Source organism: Lontra canadensis, unplaced genomic scaffold (assembly GCF_010015895.1).
Source record: "Lontra canadensis isolate GAN:19392208 unplaced genomic scaffold, GSC_riverotter_1.0 scaffold14, whole genome shotgun sequence".
In the NCBI taxonomy this organism is placed as follows: Eukaryota; Metazoa; Chordata; class Mammalia; order Carnivora; family Mustelidae; genus Lontra; species Lontra canadensis.
In genome coordinates this window covers 17,920,790-17,940,988 of record NW_022631008.1, presented here as the reverse complement: position 1 = coordinate 17,940,988, position 20,199 = coordinate 17,920,790, and the positions used below count along the sequence as shown (strand labels likewise).

Here is a 20,199-nt window from a genome sequence, read left to right as displayed (position 1 = left end):
TTATCATAATTATTCTAATTAAAATTCTATAGCAGCCTTTCTTAACAAGAATTAAGCCTTAATGTCTTAAGACATCCATTGCATGTAGAAGTGAACTTTTCTCTTAACCATCTAAGATGGTACTACCTATCTTTGGAAAAAATTAAAAAGAATGTAATTCAAATATTTTTTTGTGAGGTTTAATTCTCTTATGGAACTAGGGTCGAAAGAGTCTACTCTGTAGTATTCAAGATCACTGGGTCTTTTAATTTGAAATATACTGCATGGTGTAAATGTTACATTAGAGCTGTACTATTTTATGTAAGGGATTAAATGTGATAATCTTTGTAAAGTGATAAGCCCAATGCCTGACACATAATAAGTACTCAACAAATAATATGTATTACCATGTTTTAAGCTTTCGTTATCCTGTTTCTCAAAAATTTTGCTTATATTGTGATCAAGATGAAACATTTTAAGTATATAATTTAATCAAAGGTGTGTAGACTTTAATCAACAATTTATATTTTCATACTTAAATAGGCTGTCCTGGTAGTATCTTGTGCTTAATGACTGAGTACCATTACTATAAATTTTGCTTTTCTGTGGTGTTCAAATAACTCAGAATTCATGTACAGTAACTATGTAATAAATGAAGTTGTTTTTTGTAATTGTCCTCATGAGGATTTTAGGTCTTTGCCAGTTCAGATAGGCAAATAGTTCTTTTTTAATGCACTGATTTATGTGAAAGTGGGGGCAGGGGGAAAGAGAAACAGCCTTCCCTGATGTGAAAGGACAGGATATTAATGCCTCACCAAACCTCCTGCCATAGGATTCTTTAGCTTTCCTATATTAAATAGTATATTTTAGGGGGTATGATTGGCATTGCCATGGAACGGTATAAATTATACAAGTTGTAAAATTATACTGTTACTAAGTTATGAAACTGAAAAAAATAATCCCTGAAATTAATTGTCACAGCAAGAATATCAGTGAATTAATTTGATAGTGTAAATTGAAGATATTTATGCAGTGGACTATTGAACAAAACAAATGGATAATGGGCTGTCACTTGAGAATAGCTAACATAATTTATGAGACAAGACAAGCACCTTTCTTATAGCATACATTATAGTATACAGCTTGCTTATCGTTTGCTGATTTTAAAGGTAGAGTGGATTTATGTTACTACATTTCCATATCCTTCCTTAACAGTTTATAAAATGAGTATTCAAGAATATCAGGTGACCATACTGTGATTGTGAAACAGAATGAACTGTTTATATATTGCATTCAGTTCAGGGAAAGTTGATAAATAACATAATGTGTATACGATTAAAATATTACTTTGTTTCTATGAATGTTTTTTATACATTGAGAACTATTACAAAGCCTAATTTCACCTTCCTATTTTTTGAATTATCAGTGGAAAAATAACTTATTCCCACATTTTAAAAAATTGGAAAATTTTTCTGCCCATTGAAAATAAGATGAGTTAGAATGAAAGCAGTTGGAGTGCTTCATATATGACTATATTGTCTTATGCATTTTTGCTAAACTGCAGCAGCCAGTTAAACTTTTGTGAGATTTTTGTGAGGTGCTCACTGGTTTCTTCACAACCAGGAGAGTGAATGTATTGCAAGTATATTTGTGTATATTAAGGGAAAAAAAGAAATGAGATCCGAAGACAGGGTCGGTTGTTTATACTATCTCAGTCTTCAGGCATATAAAAATTATACATGTACCCATTTCCAAGTTTATCCTCCACTGTTTTTCACTGTTGGAATATGGTAGGGAAGTTATAGATATAACTAAAATATGTCATTCTTTTAACTGTTCATACATTCTCAAATCACTGCTTTAAGGACCAGTAAATGTCTGTCATTAAACAGAAAGAGATTGGGCGTTCTATTTAGTTCTTTACAAGGAGTAAGTTTTATAAGAAAATAAGATTTGTTTCTGTTGCCATAAAACCTGCATTGCATTAAGTCTTTTCCAAGTAGAATGGAAAGTGATGGAATACTCAAAGATGATGTAAGATAATAAGTTTCAGAAACTCTTTAGATATATGAAAACTTGGCGAGCTAAACTGAGGGTGGAAATGAAATAATTTTACTACATATACAGCTTAATAATAGCTCTAATCAATAAAGAGCCATTACAAACCAGTAAGGGGGAAAAAAAAAAGCTATCATATCCACTTAAAAGATGAAAAGATAATTTACCAAAAAAGCCTAGTAAATATGAAAAGTATTTTACTGCACTGCTGATCAAAGAAATGAAAAGTGAACAAAAATATACCCATTTGATTTTTTAAATGAAGAAGCTGAGGCTGAGAGAGGTTGTATGATTTGCCCTGGGTCATTAAGTTCAGTTGAGAAAGCTTAAATTTGAATGATTCCTGACTATTTGGTGAGATTATGACTAATTTTTTTTTGCATTAATTTTTTTGTCCTTATTTTCTGAATTTTTAGCACCGAGCCAAAAAGATTACAGGAATTGAACAAGACCCTGAAACATTTTAGGCAACATTATATCCTTTTTAATAATTGTTACTCATTTAAGGAGTCATTGCATTAATCCACAGATTTTTTTTCCTTGATGCATGAGAATAAAATGGGTACTGTTAAACTTTAATTCATTTAGGATATATATTCTCACTAACTAGATATTTTTTGAATTAATTTAATTATAACTGTAGATGAGGCCTCTATTTTTTATATAATATAAGAATCAAAAAACAAAATTAGTCAAATATAAACTTAGTATGAAAATTTTAAAGCTAATGAACCTATGTCCTGTCATTGTGCTTTTATTTGCAGATGGAGAATATCATTGGGACACTAAGAGATTCCAACCTGAAGTTAACACTTGCTTTCGGAATAGGAATGCATCATGCTGGACTACATGAGAGGGACCGAAAAACAGTAGAGGAGCTGTTTGTAAACTGTAAAGTTCAGGTATTTCATTTTTCATAAACAGGTATTTAAATGTAACTCAAAAGTTATGGTTTACTTAAATATATTTTATTTTCTAGGTTCTGATTGCTACAAGTACACTAGCCTGGGGTGTAAACTTTCCAGCTCATTTAGTAATCATTAAGGGAACAGAATATTATGATGGAAAAACAAGACGTTATGTGGATTTTCCCATTACAGGTAATTTTTTTTGACTTACAGATATATTAAGCTTCTCTTTTAGTCTTAATAATCTGAATTTGCATGAATTGAATTGTAGAGCGTTGATCACATTTGAACATACAATGAGCAAATTGTAAATTTTTGTTTCCACCGCAAGTACTGTTCAAAGTATTGAGCCATTTTATTTACTTTAACATACCTAATTTGTTAATAAATATCAAAAGCCTAACCAATAGTTTCAAATTCACAAATAGATAAAAAGTACCGATTAGTAGCTATTAGTGACTTAATAAATCATGGTTAAACATTATACTGTTTAATTTTAAATGTCTCACTAGAAATACTTCCATGGCACTTCTAGAACCAAAGGGCTTATTGCTTCAATGTGTCATGAACATTCTACTAACATATTTTAAAATGTGATAAAAGCATTGTCAGTTCTGAAGAGAGAAATTGTATTTCCACACAAGGATTACATGTAAAAAATGTATTTCTAAATAATTTTTTACCTCAGAGATTCCTGCAGTATAAAAGAAAGAACATTTATTTCATAAGTGGGAGGAGGGTGAGACCAAAATGGACTCATGGGGTCCATTCCTGGGGAAAATAATCAGATTAATCTGCTGAAGAGATTTGCCCATATATGTCTTACTTTTTCTTGTTCAATTAATTGAAATAGTGATTAACTCTTTTTTTAAGAAAAGACAGAGAAGCATACACAAGCAAAGGGAGGGGCAGGGAGAAAGGAGAGAATCTCAAGCAGACTCCGTGCTGAGTTTGGAGCTCAACGTGGGCCTCAATCCCACCACGCTGAGATCATGACCTGAACCAAAACCAAGAGTCAGATGCTTAACCAGCCGAGCCACCCAGGGGCCCCAAGTCTTAAACAGCATTTAACTAAAGGAGAGTTAACATTCTTACTTTTACAAACAGTAAGTAAGAGAGACCATTTTGGGGGCTTCAATTTCCTGTCATAATGAATTGATTATTTAATTATTAGGGAACTCAACAGTAGGCATCAGAGACAATAAGCATACTCTTAAAATATTCTGTATCCTTTGTTATTTTGTTGTGTTGCCAAAACATGCTGTCATCACTAAATATACCTTGTGCTATGTGTCATCTTGTTGAAAACCTCTTGTTCTCTTTTTTATAGATGTACTCCAGATGATGGGGCGTGCTGGGAGGCCTCAGTTTGATGACCAAGGCAAAGCTGTAATTCTGGTTCATGACATAAAGAAAGACTTTTACAAAAAATTTCTTTATGAACCTTTCCCAGTAGAGTCAAGGTAAATTTTGCTATAAATTAATTTAAATGGATTCATTTCATAACAAGTTAATATTTATCGCATGGTATTTTATTAGATAAAAATCAGTAAAAGTTCTAGTTCAAAAGAATTATTTGAAATGAAACTGAATTAACACTATAAGACAGAATTCAATTATAATTTCATTTTTAAAAAACCTTTTAAAAGAAGCAACGTAGTATGGTGTTGAATCACATGAATTCTGAAGCCAGATAACCCGGGTTCATATCTGAGCTCCACTACTTACTTCCTTGATCTTCAGCAAGTTATTTGATTCCTCAGTGCCTTAGTGCACCTATCTGTAAAATGGAAATAACAGCGACACTAGCTATCTCATAGGTTACTTGTAATGATCAAACATATAGTGCTTATAACAGTGTCTATCACATAGTAAGCACTTAATAAATTTTAGTTTAATGTGTGTTTTTGTGCCATAGTTAATAAAGAAATCTCCAAAATAAAGGGACTTGTAATGAATAATTTAGGCTACTGCCTTATATCAGAATTATCACATACTTCTTCGTGGCCCAGTAAACTACCCCTTTGACAGAGGCCTCCCTCATTTTCTCAGTGGAAAATAGCCTTTCTTCCTCAGATTTATATATTTTTTATTTATAACATTAATCACTTGCTATCTTTTGTTGTCTTTTTTGATATACTGTATTCTGACTGCAAAAGGTAACACATATTTGTAATTCACAATGTAAATAATTACTGAAGTTTTTATTCTAAGTGCTAATGTTCAATTTTTTTAATTTAGAAAATATAAAAATATGGATTCACTTAACACTGTGCTGAGGGAAAATTTATGATCCTATATATAATATGTATTAATAGATGTCTATATCTGTTGTAAAAGAAAGCATGAATAATCATCTAAATATTCATCTCAAAAATTTGGAAAAAATTAGCAAATTGAACTCAAGAAAAGAGAAGAAAGATAAGAGCAAGAATCAAAGATTTGAAACCAAATACACGTTAGAAAAACATCAAAAACTCAAAAGTTGGTTCTTTGAAAAGAAGAATGAAATCAATAAACCTTTAAGTCTGATCAAAAATATAGAAAGAAAGAATGAACAAAATAATATTAGAAATGAAAATCTCACAGGCATTAAAAAGATATTATGAAAAACATGTAAATAATTTTAAAATTTAAATCAAATGGTAAAATTTATTTTAAAAAATTATCAAACTGACATAAAAGAAATAGAAAATCTAAATGTTCTCTTATTTATGAAAACAATTGAATCTAAAATTTAAAATTTTGCCATAAAGAAATCTTCTCACTCAGATGCTTTATTAGTGAATTTTTCATAACATTAAGGATGAAATAACATCAGTCACTCTTTTTTTTTATATATATTTTTCATCTTTTTTTTATTTTTTATTTTTTTATAAACATATAATGTATTTTTATCCCCAGGGGTACAGGTCTGTGAATCGCCAGGTTTACACACTTCACAGCACTCACCATAGCACATACCCTCCACATCAGTCAGTCTTAAATGAACTTTTCCTAATAGTAGAAAAAATAAGACCATTTACCAACTTATTTTATAAGCCATGTTACCAAAACCTGGTGAGAAATTTACCAAAAAGAAACATTATCAAACCTGTAACTTTCATGAATATAAATATAGAAATCCTAAACAAAACATTAGTAAATCAAATTATGTATAATTTTTTTATAAATGTGAAGTTGATTTATTATTTGAAAAAAATTACTATAATTTACTACAGGGGTGCCTGGGTGGCTCAGTGGGTTAAGCCTCTGCCTTCGGCTCAGGTTATGGTCTCAGGGTCCTGGAATTGAGTCCCATATGGGGCTCTCTGCTCAGCAGGGAGCCTGCTTTCACCCTTCTCTCTCTCTCTGCCTGCCTCTCTGCCTACTTGTGATCTCTCTCTGTCAAATAAATAAACAAAATCCTTAAAAAAAAAATTTAGTACATTAGCAGGAAAGAAATGAGGAAATCATATTATTTATCAAAATATTTATTATATAATACATATATATTATATTATTATTATCAAAAAATATTTTTTTAAATTCCACACCAATTTATAATAAAAACTCTTAGCAAACAGGAGTATAAGGAAATGTCCTTAATCTGACAAGGAGTAAATCAGCAAACATCATAATTAATAATGAAATATTGAAAGTTTTCCCTTTGAGATAGAGAATGATATAGGAATATTGTTCTCCCCCCACTTCCACCAAGCATTGTACTAGAAGCCCAAGCCACTGCAATAGGTAAGGAACAGAGATAAGTCAGAATATTCTTTTGAACAAGGGTAGTGACTAGACAGCACAAAAGGAGGGCTTCCAAGGAACTGGTGATACTTGATCTTAGTGTTGGTTACACAGGTGTGTTCACATTGTGAAAATTACTTGAATTGTACATGTATGATTTATGTAATTTTCTGTATGTGTATTTCAGTAGTTAACTAAAAATGTTAATTTTGTACCTTAATATGACTATTATTAATACTTAACCGATCACGGAATATTCCTTAGTTTACACATTAACTTCTCTATTAATGGGCCTTTTGAGTTTCCTATTTTTTTTCTTTATGTATAATGTTGCAGTGAAGTGACTTGCTTCCCTACCCTCGTCTATAAATGTTTCTCTGGCAGGTGATATTGAAAGTGAAATTGCTGCCCTCCCAATTAAATATACAGATTTATATTCTGCTACTGGTGAACTGAGAGTAATATAGAAACTTTTCATGTTGTTTTTTTTTAATCATATAATTTAATACCATTTTTTCATATTCTTAAAACATCCTTTGCAAAAACGATTTTTAATACTCACATAATGTCCCACATATCATAATTTATTTAGCCTTTTCTTTTGTTTGGATACTGCTACCCCTTTTTCACATTTTACATAGGAAACTAAAATGAGCATTACGTTATGCTAGTCTTTCAACACATCTGATCATCTTTGAATACTCTACAACACCCAGCACAGTTATGTTTCATATGATTAGGAACTTAACACTCACTGGATAAATGAAAGCAGTATATATCTTTGCTCTCTTATAAGTGTCATCCCTTTCCTGTCAGCTCTCCTTTCATCAGCCTCAGTATTATTCCATACTGATTCCAGTACCCCATAAGTATACTCTTCCCTACTCTCTAAGTTACATCTTCTATTGCCCACTCTTTCCTTTCTCCTTTGGCTCATATCTTCTGAGAGTTTCTAGCCCCAGTCCATCAGCCTGCTACATGAGATAAAGTGGGTTTCATTTAATGTTCATATGTGTTTCCCATGTCTTGTTCACTGTGTAGCTTATTGGGAGTGCTCTCTGACCATTTAAATGCAGAGATTGCTGGTGGTACAATTACATCTAAGCAAGATGCAATGGATTATATCACCTGGACCTACTTTTTCCGACGTCTTATCATGAACCCTAGGTAAGTGCAGGGCAACTACATATCATTCTGTTTCATACTGAAAGAAATTGTCTGAAATTTCGTACATAACAAAAATCAGAACCTTAGGCATTCTAGGTATGTGAATTTTCCCAGAGAATCACATGATATCTCTGATTCACAATATATTATGATATATTTGAAAATGAATAATGGTTGTATTTATTGCTTAGCTTATTTTAGTTAACTTAGGATGTCCTTGAGGAGTTTGCTCTGTAGTCAGGGAGACAGGACGCCTGAATTCATGAAGAAATGTGCTAAACCAGACAGTAGTTACTGCCTTAGGTGCAGTCAGAGAAGAGTGAGGCTTGTGCCGTTGCAGAGGGAAGACTTTGTGAGGCATCTGTAGTGGTTAACAAGAACCCGGCAGGAGGAAGTAAAATGAGGGGAGTTGAGGTGGATCTTCTTCACTGAGCACCTATCTGTCAAATGGTATGTAGATAGTGAGGGAAAAATTAGTGTACATTATCCCCTGTCTTCAATGGCTGATCTTTTAATGTGGGAAGAAGACAGATAAATGATTACCGTGTAAATCGTAATAGAATAATACAGCTCTAATAGAACTGTATTAAGCCTGTAAGAGTAAAATCTTCACAGAGGGGATCGTTGAACCAATTTTGAATCTGGAACAGGAGTAGAAGAGGTAAGAGGCACGAAAGTACTGTGTGGACATAGGTGCTTTTGGCTTGAAAGGGCATTTGTAGAGCGTCAAGAAGTTTGATGTAGCCAGAGTTTAAGAGTATGAAGACCAAAAGATTGTCTTGTCCAGAAAGTGGACCACTCACCAGAGAGTAAATGGCCTGTGTGTCATGCAAAGGAGCTAACATCTGATCCTATTGGCAGAGGTAAGTGTTATGGTTTAACATCCCCAAATTGGGTTTGGTTTTGTTTCAGTCCTAATGACACTATGACACTGTGGTAGGGAATGAGCTGGAATGGAAGACATTGAAAGCAGGAAGACCAGTTAGGAAGCTCTTGAATAAGAGAGGTGAATAGGACCTTAACAGTTGCAGAAGGAATAAAAGGAAGGCCATGGGTAGGGGACATATCTGATATATTTGGAAGTATCAAGGCATTGTAAGGTCTTGAACGGAGAGATCATGATGAAAAGGTCATTACCAAATCTTACCTGTTCGTATCTTTAAAAATTTGTATCTCGTTTCAGCCGTCATTTCCACTCCCATAGATCAGACTTTGAAAATATGATGACAGTTTTGTTTCCTCAGTTCGTCCTAAGCCTCCGGATTAGATACAGAATATCATTTGGGTACATGACTATGGGATTAATGAGGTGTAGTCATCCAGCACTGCAAGTTTACCATAGCAAATAGATCGCAGGATTGGAACTGTGGAAAGTGTACCAGGATGGACTTTACGTGCACACTGGTCCAATCTTCTTGTTTGATACTGAAGAAAGGGAGGTTAGAAACTTGAAGTGACTTGCTCTGGATCCCAGAACTATTTGGATGTAAAGCCAGAACTTAACACCATTAAGTTTTCTGACTCAACTCTTTTTTTAGAAGAACTAGTGGCTTGGTGTAACTGTAGATGTATTTCTTTTTTTCTTATGTCATAAAAGATAGAGGTGCTTAATATTGTGGAAAGAGATTTGAACATGGAATCAGAACACTAATTCCTGGTTTAGTTATTACCCTTTATTGTTTGACCTTGAGTCACTTCACCTCTCAGCTTCCCTTTCTTCATCTGGAAAGTGAGTAATAGCCTCTCTCCCTCACAGGATCATGTTGAGAATCAAATACATGCATTAAAGTCTTCCTAAGTCTTGTATTAATTATGAAGAACTTAATTAATGTTGATTAGTGAGCTGTTATTCTAGTACAGCCTTTCAGTTGCTTTAGTGGTCCATACCATCCTGAAGACTCTAGTTTAGAGACTAAGAGCCTAATCATTTGTCAGTTTCTCTGATTAGCAAACAGGGAATACTTCCCTGAGTTCTTTAAACTGGTTCAAACTGAGTTCTTTAACAAATTAGAATTCTTTACTGAGCTCTGTGTGTGCATGTACTTTTCTTAAACTTAAAAAAAAAATTAACTTTCAATTAGAAACAATTTGCGACTTAAAAAAAAAAATGGGAAAATAGTATGGACACTGTATATAGCCTGCATCCAGCTTCCTCAAATATTAACTTCTTACATGACCATAGCACGTTTATCCAAACCAGGAAATTGACATTTATGTCATACTATTAACTAATCTATCAACTTTTTTCAAGTTTTGTCAGTTCTCCCATTCATGTCCTTTTCAGTCCAAAATCCAGTTTAGTATCCTGCATTGCATTTAGTTTTGTCTCTGTAATTCACTCTAACATGTGACATTTCTTCAGTATTTGTCTACTCTAACTTTGACATGTTAGAAGAATACTGGCCAGTTATTTTGTAGAACGTCCTTCAGTTTGGGACCTACGAAGAGGGAACTGGAACAGACATCACTCCCTGTTGTTCTGGTTGAAAACTACCTTCTATTAATATTAATGTGGTGAGAAAAATCCAACATGCAACTATAATAAAGAGTGTTAATTAAGGACAGAAGAAGATTATGTTTGGGAGAGGTTAGCACAGTGGACAAAGATGAAATCTTGGGATGCACTTGGCTTACAACTTAAATTATATTGAGCCTCTGAGCCTGGGAACTTCTTGGGTGTTGACAGTTTAGGGTATCTCTTGCTCATATGATTGTAGTGCATGTAAATAGTGAGTATTCTGTAGTTCATATTGCCTCCCCTACTTTTACCTGAGGGCCATCTTTGCTAGGGGTAAATTCTAGCACTGGGAATCAAAGGATGCATTAGCTTAGGGTACTTGGTTGTTGTGGCAACTGCTTTTCCTGCCCTCTTCCTGACCCAAATAAAAGCTAAATATCCCCTACTACCACCATCAACACCACCAAAAGAAACATTAACCCATCCCATCCCAGGTAAGAGTCTGTTCCTCTCACCTTCTTGGTTTTGCTGTCACTCTTCTGCCTTTCTGCAGTGCCCTCTCCAGCCCCTATAACCATCCAAGTTCTAACAGTCTTAAAAATCCAGTCATATATTGATAAATGCACTTAAATCAATTTTCAGGAGTTCATGATCTATACACTCTCAACTATCCTCATCAAAGTTGCTTATTCCTTTAGAGTAGTCACCTGAACGTATTTTGAGATACCCAGCTACGTTGAGACTCTGACTGTTATTATTATCCTGAAGTAGAAACCTGTGCCCAAGCTGTTGCCATGTGAATTAATCAGTCCAGAATAGGTACAGCAATAATTATTTTTTTTTGAATGGCTATGGTGACATTTTTCACAGAAAGAGAACAAGCAATCCTAAAATTTGTATGGAACCACAGAAGACTCAAATAGCCACAGCAAACCTAAGAAAGAAGAACAGAGCTAGAGGCATCATGATCCCTGAAGTCAAATTATATTACAAAGCTATAGTAATCAAAACAGTAAGATATTGACATTAAAAAAGACACATAAATCAATAGAATAGCGCAGAGTACCCAATAGTAAGCCCACACATATATGGCCAGTTAATTTACTCAAAGGAGCCCAGAATATATGATGGAGAAAGTACAGTCTCTTTAATAAATGGTATTGAGAAAACTGGATAGATACCCATATATTTCACCATGGACAAACATCAACTCAAGTGGATTAAAGACTTGAAGGTAAGACCTGAAACCATAAAAGTGCTAGAAGACATAGATGGTAATATCCTTGATGTTGGTCTTAGTGATGATTTTTTGGATTCTACAGCAAAAGCAAAGGCAGTAAAAGCAAAAATAAACATGTGGAACCACATCAAACTAAAATAATTCTGTGCAGTAAAGGAAACTAGCAAAATGAAAAGGCAGCCTACCAAGTGGGAGAAAATATTTGCAAATCATATATCTGTTTAGAGGTTAATATCCAAAATATATAAAGAATTCATACAAATGAATAGAAAAATAACAATCTGATTTAAAAATGAGCTAAGGATTTGAATAGACATTTTTCTAAAGAAGATGTACAGTTAGTAGGTACATGAAAATGTGCTCAATGTTACTAATCATGAGGAAATTCAAAACCGTAAGATATCATCTCATACCTGTTAGAATGGCTATTATCAAAAAGACAAGAAATAAGTGTTTGTGAGTACGTGGAGAAAAGGAAACGCTTATGCACTGTTAGTGAGAATGAAAATTGGTGTGGCCACTATGGAAAACAGTATGGATTTTCCTCAAAAAATGAAAAATGGAACTACCACATAACCCAGCAATTCCACTGATGGGTATGTATCCAAAGAATATGAAATCACTGTCTCAAAAAGGTATCTGCACTCCCATGTTCATTGCAGTATTATTTACAATAGCGAACACCTAGAAACAACCTGTGTCCATCAGTGGATGAACAGATAAAGACATGACACACACACACACTGAAGTATTTATTATTCACACAAAAAAAAATGCCTCATAGAGAACAGATCATGGGGGAGGAAGGCAAAATGGGTGAAGGAGGTCAAAAGGTACAAACATCCAGTTATAAGTTAAATAATCCTGCAAATCTAATGTACAGAATGATTATAGTTAATACCGTATTATATATTTGAAAGTTAATGAGAGAATAGATCTTAAAAGTTCTCATCAGTTTATAACTATGTAAGATGATTACTGTTAACTAGACAAATTAGGGTAATCATTTAATAATACAAACATATCAAATCATTATATTATATAACTAAAACTAATACATTGTTGCATGTTAGTTATGTCTCAATAAGGAAAAAAAGCTGTGATCAGCAACTGTATTAGATTCTGTTGGGAGGTAGTAGCAACATAAATAATGATCTCTAGTCTCAAAAATCATAGACATACCTTAAAATGGTGAGGTAGAAGCAATTAAAAAATTAAATCTATATTCCTTAATTCAGTAAACATTTATTAAGTGCCTACTTTGTGTTAAGTACTATTCTAGGCATTTTGAAGATGTAAATAAAAAACTTCTTGCTTTCATGGCACTCTTACTCTTTTAGCAGAGACAATGAGTTTAAAAGTTATGCTGATAGAAATCCGAACTCCAATGAGATATCATCTCACACCTGTCAAAGTAGCTAAAATTAACAACACAGATAATAACAAATTTTGGTGGGGCTGTGAAGAAAGGGGAACCCTCTTATACTGTTGGTGGGAATGCAAACTGTTGCAGCCACTCTGAAAAACAATATGGAGGTTCCTCAAAAAAGTTAAAAATAGAACTGGCCAACAATCCAGTAATTACACTGCAACATTACAACATATTTACCCAAAGGAAACAAAAATACTGATTTGAAGGGATTCAGGCACCTCTTTATTTATAGCAGCATTATCAACAGGAGCCAAATTGTGGAAAGAACCCAAATGTCCATCAACTGATGAATGGCTAAAGAAGAAGTGGTGTGTACACACACACACATGCATGCGTGAGCGCGTGCACGCACACAGAGAGAGGAATATTGCTTACCTGTCAAAAAGAATGAAATTTTGCCATTTGCAATGACATGAATGGAGCTAATGTACTATGCCAAACAAAATAAGTCATAGAAAAACAAATACTATATGGTTTCACTCATGTGGAATTTAAGAAATGAAACAGATGAACATAGGGGGAAAAAGGAAAAAAGAGGGGCAAATTATGAAACAGACTCTTAACCATAGAGAACAAACTGAGGATTACTGAAGGAGAGATGGGCAATAGGGGCAGGGGACAAGGTCTAAATGGGTGAAGGGTATTAAGGAGGGCACTTGTTTTAATGATCAGTAGATGTTATATATAAATGATGACTCACTGAATTCTATACCTGAAACTAATATTACATTGTATGTTAACTAACTGGAATTCAAATAAAAACTTGAAAAGGAAAAAAAAGAATGTTAGGTTAGAAGGTTATGAGTGCTTTGAAAAAAAGAATGTGGTACCGAAGACTAGGAGACCCAAGTGGGCAGAGAGGGAGCATTATAGTATTAAATATGGAGACAGAGTGGGCCTAATTAAAGGTGCCAAAGAGGGAAATGGGAAGATGTTGGTCAAAAGGTACAAATTTCCAGTTATAAGATATATGCTATAATCTACAGCATGGTGACTATAGTTACTAATACTGTATTTTTTCTTTAAGTGCTGACTTTTGAATAAAGACTTGAAAGGGATGAGAAGTTTGACCACATGATATCTAGGGAAAACATTTCAGACCAAGAGAACAGGAGAGGTTCTAAGGCATGCATGTCTGGTGTTTGCAAGGTATGGAAAAGAGAAGTTGTAGCTGATGAGAAAAAAAAAAAAAAAAAGAAGAAGTTGTAGCTGATGCAGAATGAATGAGGGGTAAACAGTAGCAGGAGATGAGATTAGGGACTTGGGGGATTGGTGGTTGTACCAGTCATGTGAGACTTGAGAGACCATGGGAAAGACTTTGACTTTCATTATCCATGATATAAGAGCCATTATGGGGTTTTGAGCAGAGGACTGACAGGATCTATTCATTACATAAGTCTGGTCAATTATAATCATAAATGTTAAAAATAATTTAAGCTAAACTGTTGAAAGACAAATTCTCGGATTCAATTATTTTAAATCCGGGTAAACGTGATTTGTAAGAAACATCTAATCAAAGTGATATTAAAAAGTTGAAAGTTAAGGATTGAAAGAAGATATGAAGGACAATAACAAAGAGAAAGCAACAGTTGCAGAATTAAAATCAGAGAAAATGAAATTCAAGGCAAAGAAACACTTTTTAAAAAGGACAAAGAAGAATGGTTCATATTGATAGCAAGCACAATCACTAAATAAGTATAGTAGTTTACAAATTTTTAGGCAACTAAAAACATAGCATCAAAATACAGAAAGCAAAAACTGATAGAAATTCAAGATGTTAACTAAATTACAACCACGTGGAGAGACTTGAACACATCTCTTGTGGAAATCAGCATTCCAAAGAGAGAGAAAAAGTACTTCGTAAAACAGGATTTGAATGAATAACAGTATCTTTGAAAATATGTATCTTTATAATTCTCCTCCTACAAAGAATAAGTCTTCTTCTAAACACTCATCAAAATTTATTTATAAAAAGGTAACGTGCACCAGACCACACAGAACACCTCAGTGTATTTCAAAACATAGTGATCATAAGGCTACATTCCCTGAATATAATGCAGTAATACCCGAAATAAACAAGAAAAGGGTAGCAAAGGCAATCTACCTACTTGGGATTTAACTATTCTTATTCTAGTGGAAGGTGAAAATTTATTTTAAAGGTATAGACTAGAGCTGTAAGAAAATACACGTAATACATAACAAAGTCAGTAAATTTCAGACACAGCACAATTCCAAGGAGTATTCATCTCTTTAGACCATCTACAAGATAGCATGAATGCTTGAAAACAAAATAAGCATTCATCTCTAGGAACTAGATGAACATTAGCAAAACACAAGTATGAGAAGGGCATTTATAAAGGTAAAAAGTGAAATTAATAACATGAGAAACAAAAACATACACTCTCATTATTTATAATTTATTAAACTTGAGTTATTGATTTAAGAGCCTAACTCATTTAGTATCATTATGATCCCCATTTTACAGATGAAGGCACTGAAGCACAAGGGGGGATTGAGCAACTTGCCCATCAGCACAAAGCTCCTGAGTAACAGAGGCAGCACTGGACTTCTTTGGGCACTCTAGCTCCAGGGGCCACAGTCTCCATCCCAGGCTCATTATCAGTTCCAGAACCCAAATCACCCCACTCCCACGGCACTTCTTCCAGTGCTATGCTGGAAAATGTGTTCTTTATGGAAACCATACCATCCAGACTTTGTTCATGTGATGCAAAAAAAAAAAAAAAAAAAAAAAAAAAAAACAGTTTTAATATCTATACCTTTACATCTGGACAAAAATGAGAACGTGCCTAAATCAATTTTAATGATTTATGTATTTTACTTAAAACTTCTGTTATAGTGAAGCTCTACAATTGTCTTTCTGATTGGCCCATGATTTTATCTTTTTCTGTGTGAAAAATCACCTGTTCCATAATCTGGAAGCAAAGAAAGGCACAAGAGTTCAGGAAATTGGTAAATTTTTCCTACTTATTTTTAGATCTATTAGAAGTTTCAAGGAAGCTAAAATCATTGTCTCAAATGAAGGGTAGTTTTAATTTATATATTTAATTTTATTTATTAAATTTATTATAAAATTATTTTTTTTATCTTGATGTGTACTTTTAATTTATCTTTAACACTCCACATTATTCAGTGTCACAAATTGAGGTGTGACTTTTGGGTGGGTGGGACAGGCTTATATACATGCGTGTGTGTGTTACAATGAGAAATTGAGGTTTATTTAAAATAGAAAAGATAAAGACCACTTTCAAAATACAGTCACACCTAGATAGTAAATATGACCAAATTCTCCAGCCCCCTTTATTTAATCATACTACTACTGTAAAGTACCCCCAGCACAGCACCGCCAAAAGTAGAACTTATGTTGACAAAGATTCTGCCACTGTTCCTGGATTGTTCTCTGTGTGTCTGCTTATAGTCTCCTGCATGTGTGATATGTATATATATGCAAATATATGCACATGCATATAAAGATATTTATTTATATGCATAAATATATATGTAGACACACATTACATTAGTGTGTTCGAATGTATATAAACACATGTATTGGTGCATCATGAAATATAATATATTCCAAATTGAGTTCTGGATTCAATTTGTATGTTCAATTTTACTCTCTGTTTTCCCCTGAGAAAGCTTTTAAACATTTCTGGGACAAAAAATGTTGTGGTAGTTTCAGCTGTCCCTGCAACCACTTTCATTATTTGTGTCATTATTACTGCTGCATAATCTGAACATAAAAAAACATGGTGCTGTAACAAATGACTTCCCCGTACTGACAGTTATAGCTGCAGCATTTCAAGACTGATGAAAAATTTCCCAGCAAGATCTCTGGCCAGGTTTAAAATAACGAAACAGGAAATGGCTGCCACTATTCACATTAAATCCAGACTGTTTGGTGTAACTTTATCTATGTTTTCGATTACAATAAAATCTCTTTCATTCCCAACCAGCAAAATTTCATCCTTATTAACGTTGCCAAAAGATAACTTGAGGTTTCACGTGTGGTTTTCCTGTTTGTCCTTTGATAAGATCTTTTAAAGATAATTTTTTTAAAGTTGTTTTACCTTTTGGATTGTTTGAATTTAATGAACTTTGTAAATTTTTACGAGAGGGAGAGGTTTGTTATGACTTTTTCCCAATGGACTGCTAATAGAAGTTAGCTTGTCTAGCCCATGTGCTAGATACTGTCAGTATCAAACTGCCTTTGACTTTCACACCTCCCAGGGGACTAGTAATTGTTGTGTTCAAACAGCCTGTAATTGTGATCCCGCTGGCTTTCTCAGTACGCTTCTGGCTATTAGAATCATTAAACAACTCAGCACCTGTTAACAGCATTGTAAATATTCAACCCTGCTTGTGTGCAGGTTGAGTCCAATATAGAGAAATCTTACAGAGCTCAGCCTCATAAATTAGAGCTTCTGACAAGTCAATTATTGTGAAACTGGGTTTCTCTGTGAAATAAATGAAATAGCATGCTGACAAAAAGGTAGGCTGTCTGTTTATGGCAGAGAGAAGGTAATGACTTGATGATCCAATGCAGTGAGCATGAAACTACATTGTATCCTTTATCTGTAATTAAACAGTTGTGTAATATTTCTGTTTTAATAACCAATAAATTGTAAATTTTGTACTGTGGAGAGTGCAACGTGAAAACCTTTTTACTTAGCTGCTGCTTGCTTTTTCAAGTTAGTAAACTGATTATTGAAATTAATGATATATAATATTTTAAGCTAAATGCTTATAATTATTTAGGCCAGAAATTACCCAGTGACTGAAAAGTTCATGCAGTAGAAGCAAAGGCCATATAATGCTAATGAAGATCATTTAAATATAAACTCCATTGTTTATTCACAGAAAACTGTCAGAATATATTATCTCTCAAAATTTGATGTGACCTAGACAGTAATTCCATTTACATTTAGTTTATTTTACAGTGTCTTAGAAATTATATATCTAATTAAGACATAGCAAATCTAACTTTTATAAGAACTTGGAAATGTAAGTAAACTTAGGTCAAATATTAGCAAAGAATAGTAGCATAAATCAGTGAGGTTACATTACAACCAAAATTACGCATTTTAGTGTTTGTGTAGGGTGTGTAGAAGACAAGTCTTTTAATGACTGATATTGTCCTATTCTTGAATGTAATATTCTACCTAGCATTTTCTATTTTTAAAAGTTATCACTTTCTAAAAATAAATAAAAGTTATCATTTACATATGCCAGGATACCTGAAGTGAAAAATTTTAGGATTTTTTTTAAGATTCTGGATTACCCCCAGATTCCATAAGGATAAAAGTATTGATAACTGAGTTAATTGAATGTCAATCCAATTACTTAAGTTGAATTTTTGCATTTCTTCTCTTAGGCAAGTCAAGTGTGAGAGTGTTGGTGAGCACATTAGAAAAGAACAACCAAATTAAGAGGAAATACCTGGAAATTTTTAAAGTTATTTTGAAAAAACTGTGTTAGTTTTTAGCAAGTTAGAAGATGTGTAATGTAGTCATCAGATAATTTGTTGTAATCTCAGAGACATAACTTTGATTGCTTTTTTTTCATTTTTGCAACTTATTTTAAATGTTTAAGAAATGTTTATCCTGACTGTGCTTTATCTGAATAAAAGCTACAAATTAATCTTAAAAACTTCCCAATAAACTTAGATAACATTAGAAAGGGTATTAGCCCATCAGAATATTCCTTGTAAATATTTTAAAAATTCATAATTTTTGAAGGGGAGTTTTTATCATAGATGGTTTTAAATGTTACTTGTAAGTATACTAAATTTGTTAAAGTAAAAAATGGTAAAATTGTCATTCAGTTATATTTAGAGGGTAAAGGCTTATGGTAATTAGTAGCAGCATCCATGAGATCTTTTTCTTTTCAAATGGCCTTGTAAATTTTTAGGCAAAAATGGTATTTTAACTTTTTTGTTTTTCATGGTGAATTATTTTCAAAATGTTTTCCTTCTGTAATTTTAATTGCATAAAGAATTATTTGATTCTTGCTCTAGAAATTCTACTTACTCAGTTCCTGAGCACATTTTCAGTTTTTTATTTCAATTTAGGAATAATTTTATCAACTGTATATTAATCCAGGAAGCTGAAAATAGTGTTGGAAAATTTATAGATTTAGCAAGCCAAAAGAATGTGAAATATAAACACTTCTGTTGTAGAACGTTTGGCTGATAAATTCCATTTGTTGGAAAAAAATGAAAAACAACAAGTATCACTATTAATTTGGAATGGCTTTAGAGATCACTTATGGGGTGTTGAATGTGCAGAATTTTTAGTTTCACCTTTGATAGCAGAATACATTATTCTAATTAATACTTATTTTACTCATTTTTCAGGATAAAGGAAATATTTTCTAATGGTTTCTAATGCTGGTTTTTTCACTTTATCTGCCTGGTTAAATAAAAGTTTGTACATTTTGTTTAAATTAACAACAGCACTGGTTTCAGTACTTATTTATCTGTTCATTGATAAATACTGCTTTATTTTGGTCTGTGACAAGAATTTTTCCAGGAAAGGCAATAATTTCTCTGCAGATAAAAATGAAAAATATTTCTCTTTTGTGAAAATTAAAATCATCAGCATGTAATTATGATTTACAGTTACTTTCCCAAGTAAATAGTCTGTTATTAATCCTTACTCAGTGGAGACTCTCATATTGGTATACTTAGCTATTTGTGCAAACATCTCTTTCTATTGAAAGTATATTGTATCTCTTTCTTTTTTTTTTTTTTTAATTTATTTGAGAGGGGAGAGAGAGAGATCACAAGTAGGCAGAGAGGCAGGCAGAGAGAGAGGGGGAAGCAGGCTCCCCACTGAGCAGAGAGCCCGATGCGGGGCTCGATCCCAGGACCCTGAAATCATGACCTGAGCTGAAGGCAGAGAGAGGCTTAACCCACTGAGCCACCCAGGTGCCCCTATTGTATCTCTTTCTTTTGAAAGCATATTATGTCATCATTTAAGTCCTATTTTGTATATTTTTATTTTTTTAAGATTTTATTTATTTATTTGACAGAGAGAGAGATCACAAGTAAGCAGAGAGGCAGCAGAGAGAGGCGGGGGGAAGCAGACTCCCCACCGAGCAGAGAGCCTGATGCAGAACTCGATCCCATGACCTTGAGATCATGACCTGAGCCAAAGGCAGAGGCCTAACCCACTGAGCCACCCAAGTGCCCCATCCTATTTTGTGT

General features: G+C 33.4%; 1 protein-coding gene across 2 annotated transcripts in view; it reads left to right on the top strand.

Annotated features, from left to right (window-relative positions):
• The window catches only part of ASCC3 (activating signal cointegrator 1 complex subunit 3), a 340,635-nt gene that overhangs the window by 247,037 nt on the left and 73,399 nt on the right, over positions 1-20,199 (top strand). For both annotated transcript variants that reach the window (XM_032858205.1, XM_032858204.1), the window contains exons 31-34: positions 2,802-2,939; positions 3,017-3,137; positions 4,276-4,408; positions 7,719-7,844. In XM_032858205.1, the coding sequence (XP_032714096.1) occupies positions 2,802-2,939; positions 3,017-3,137; positions 4,276-4,408; positions 7,719-7,844 (518 nt within the window). The remainder of the gene's footprint in view (positions 1-2,801; positions 2,940-3,016; positions 3,138-4,275; positions 4,409-7,718; positions 7,845-20,199) is intronic.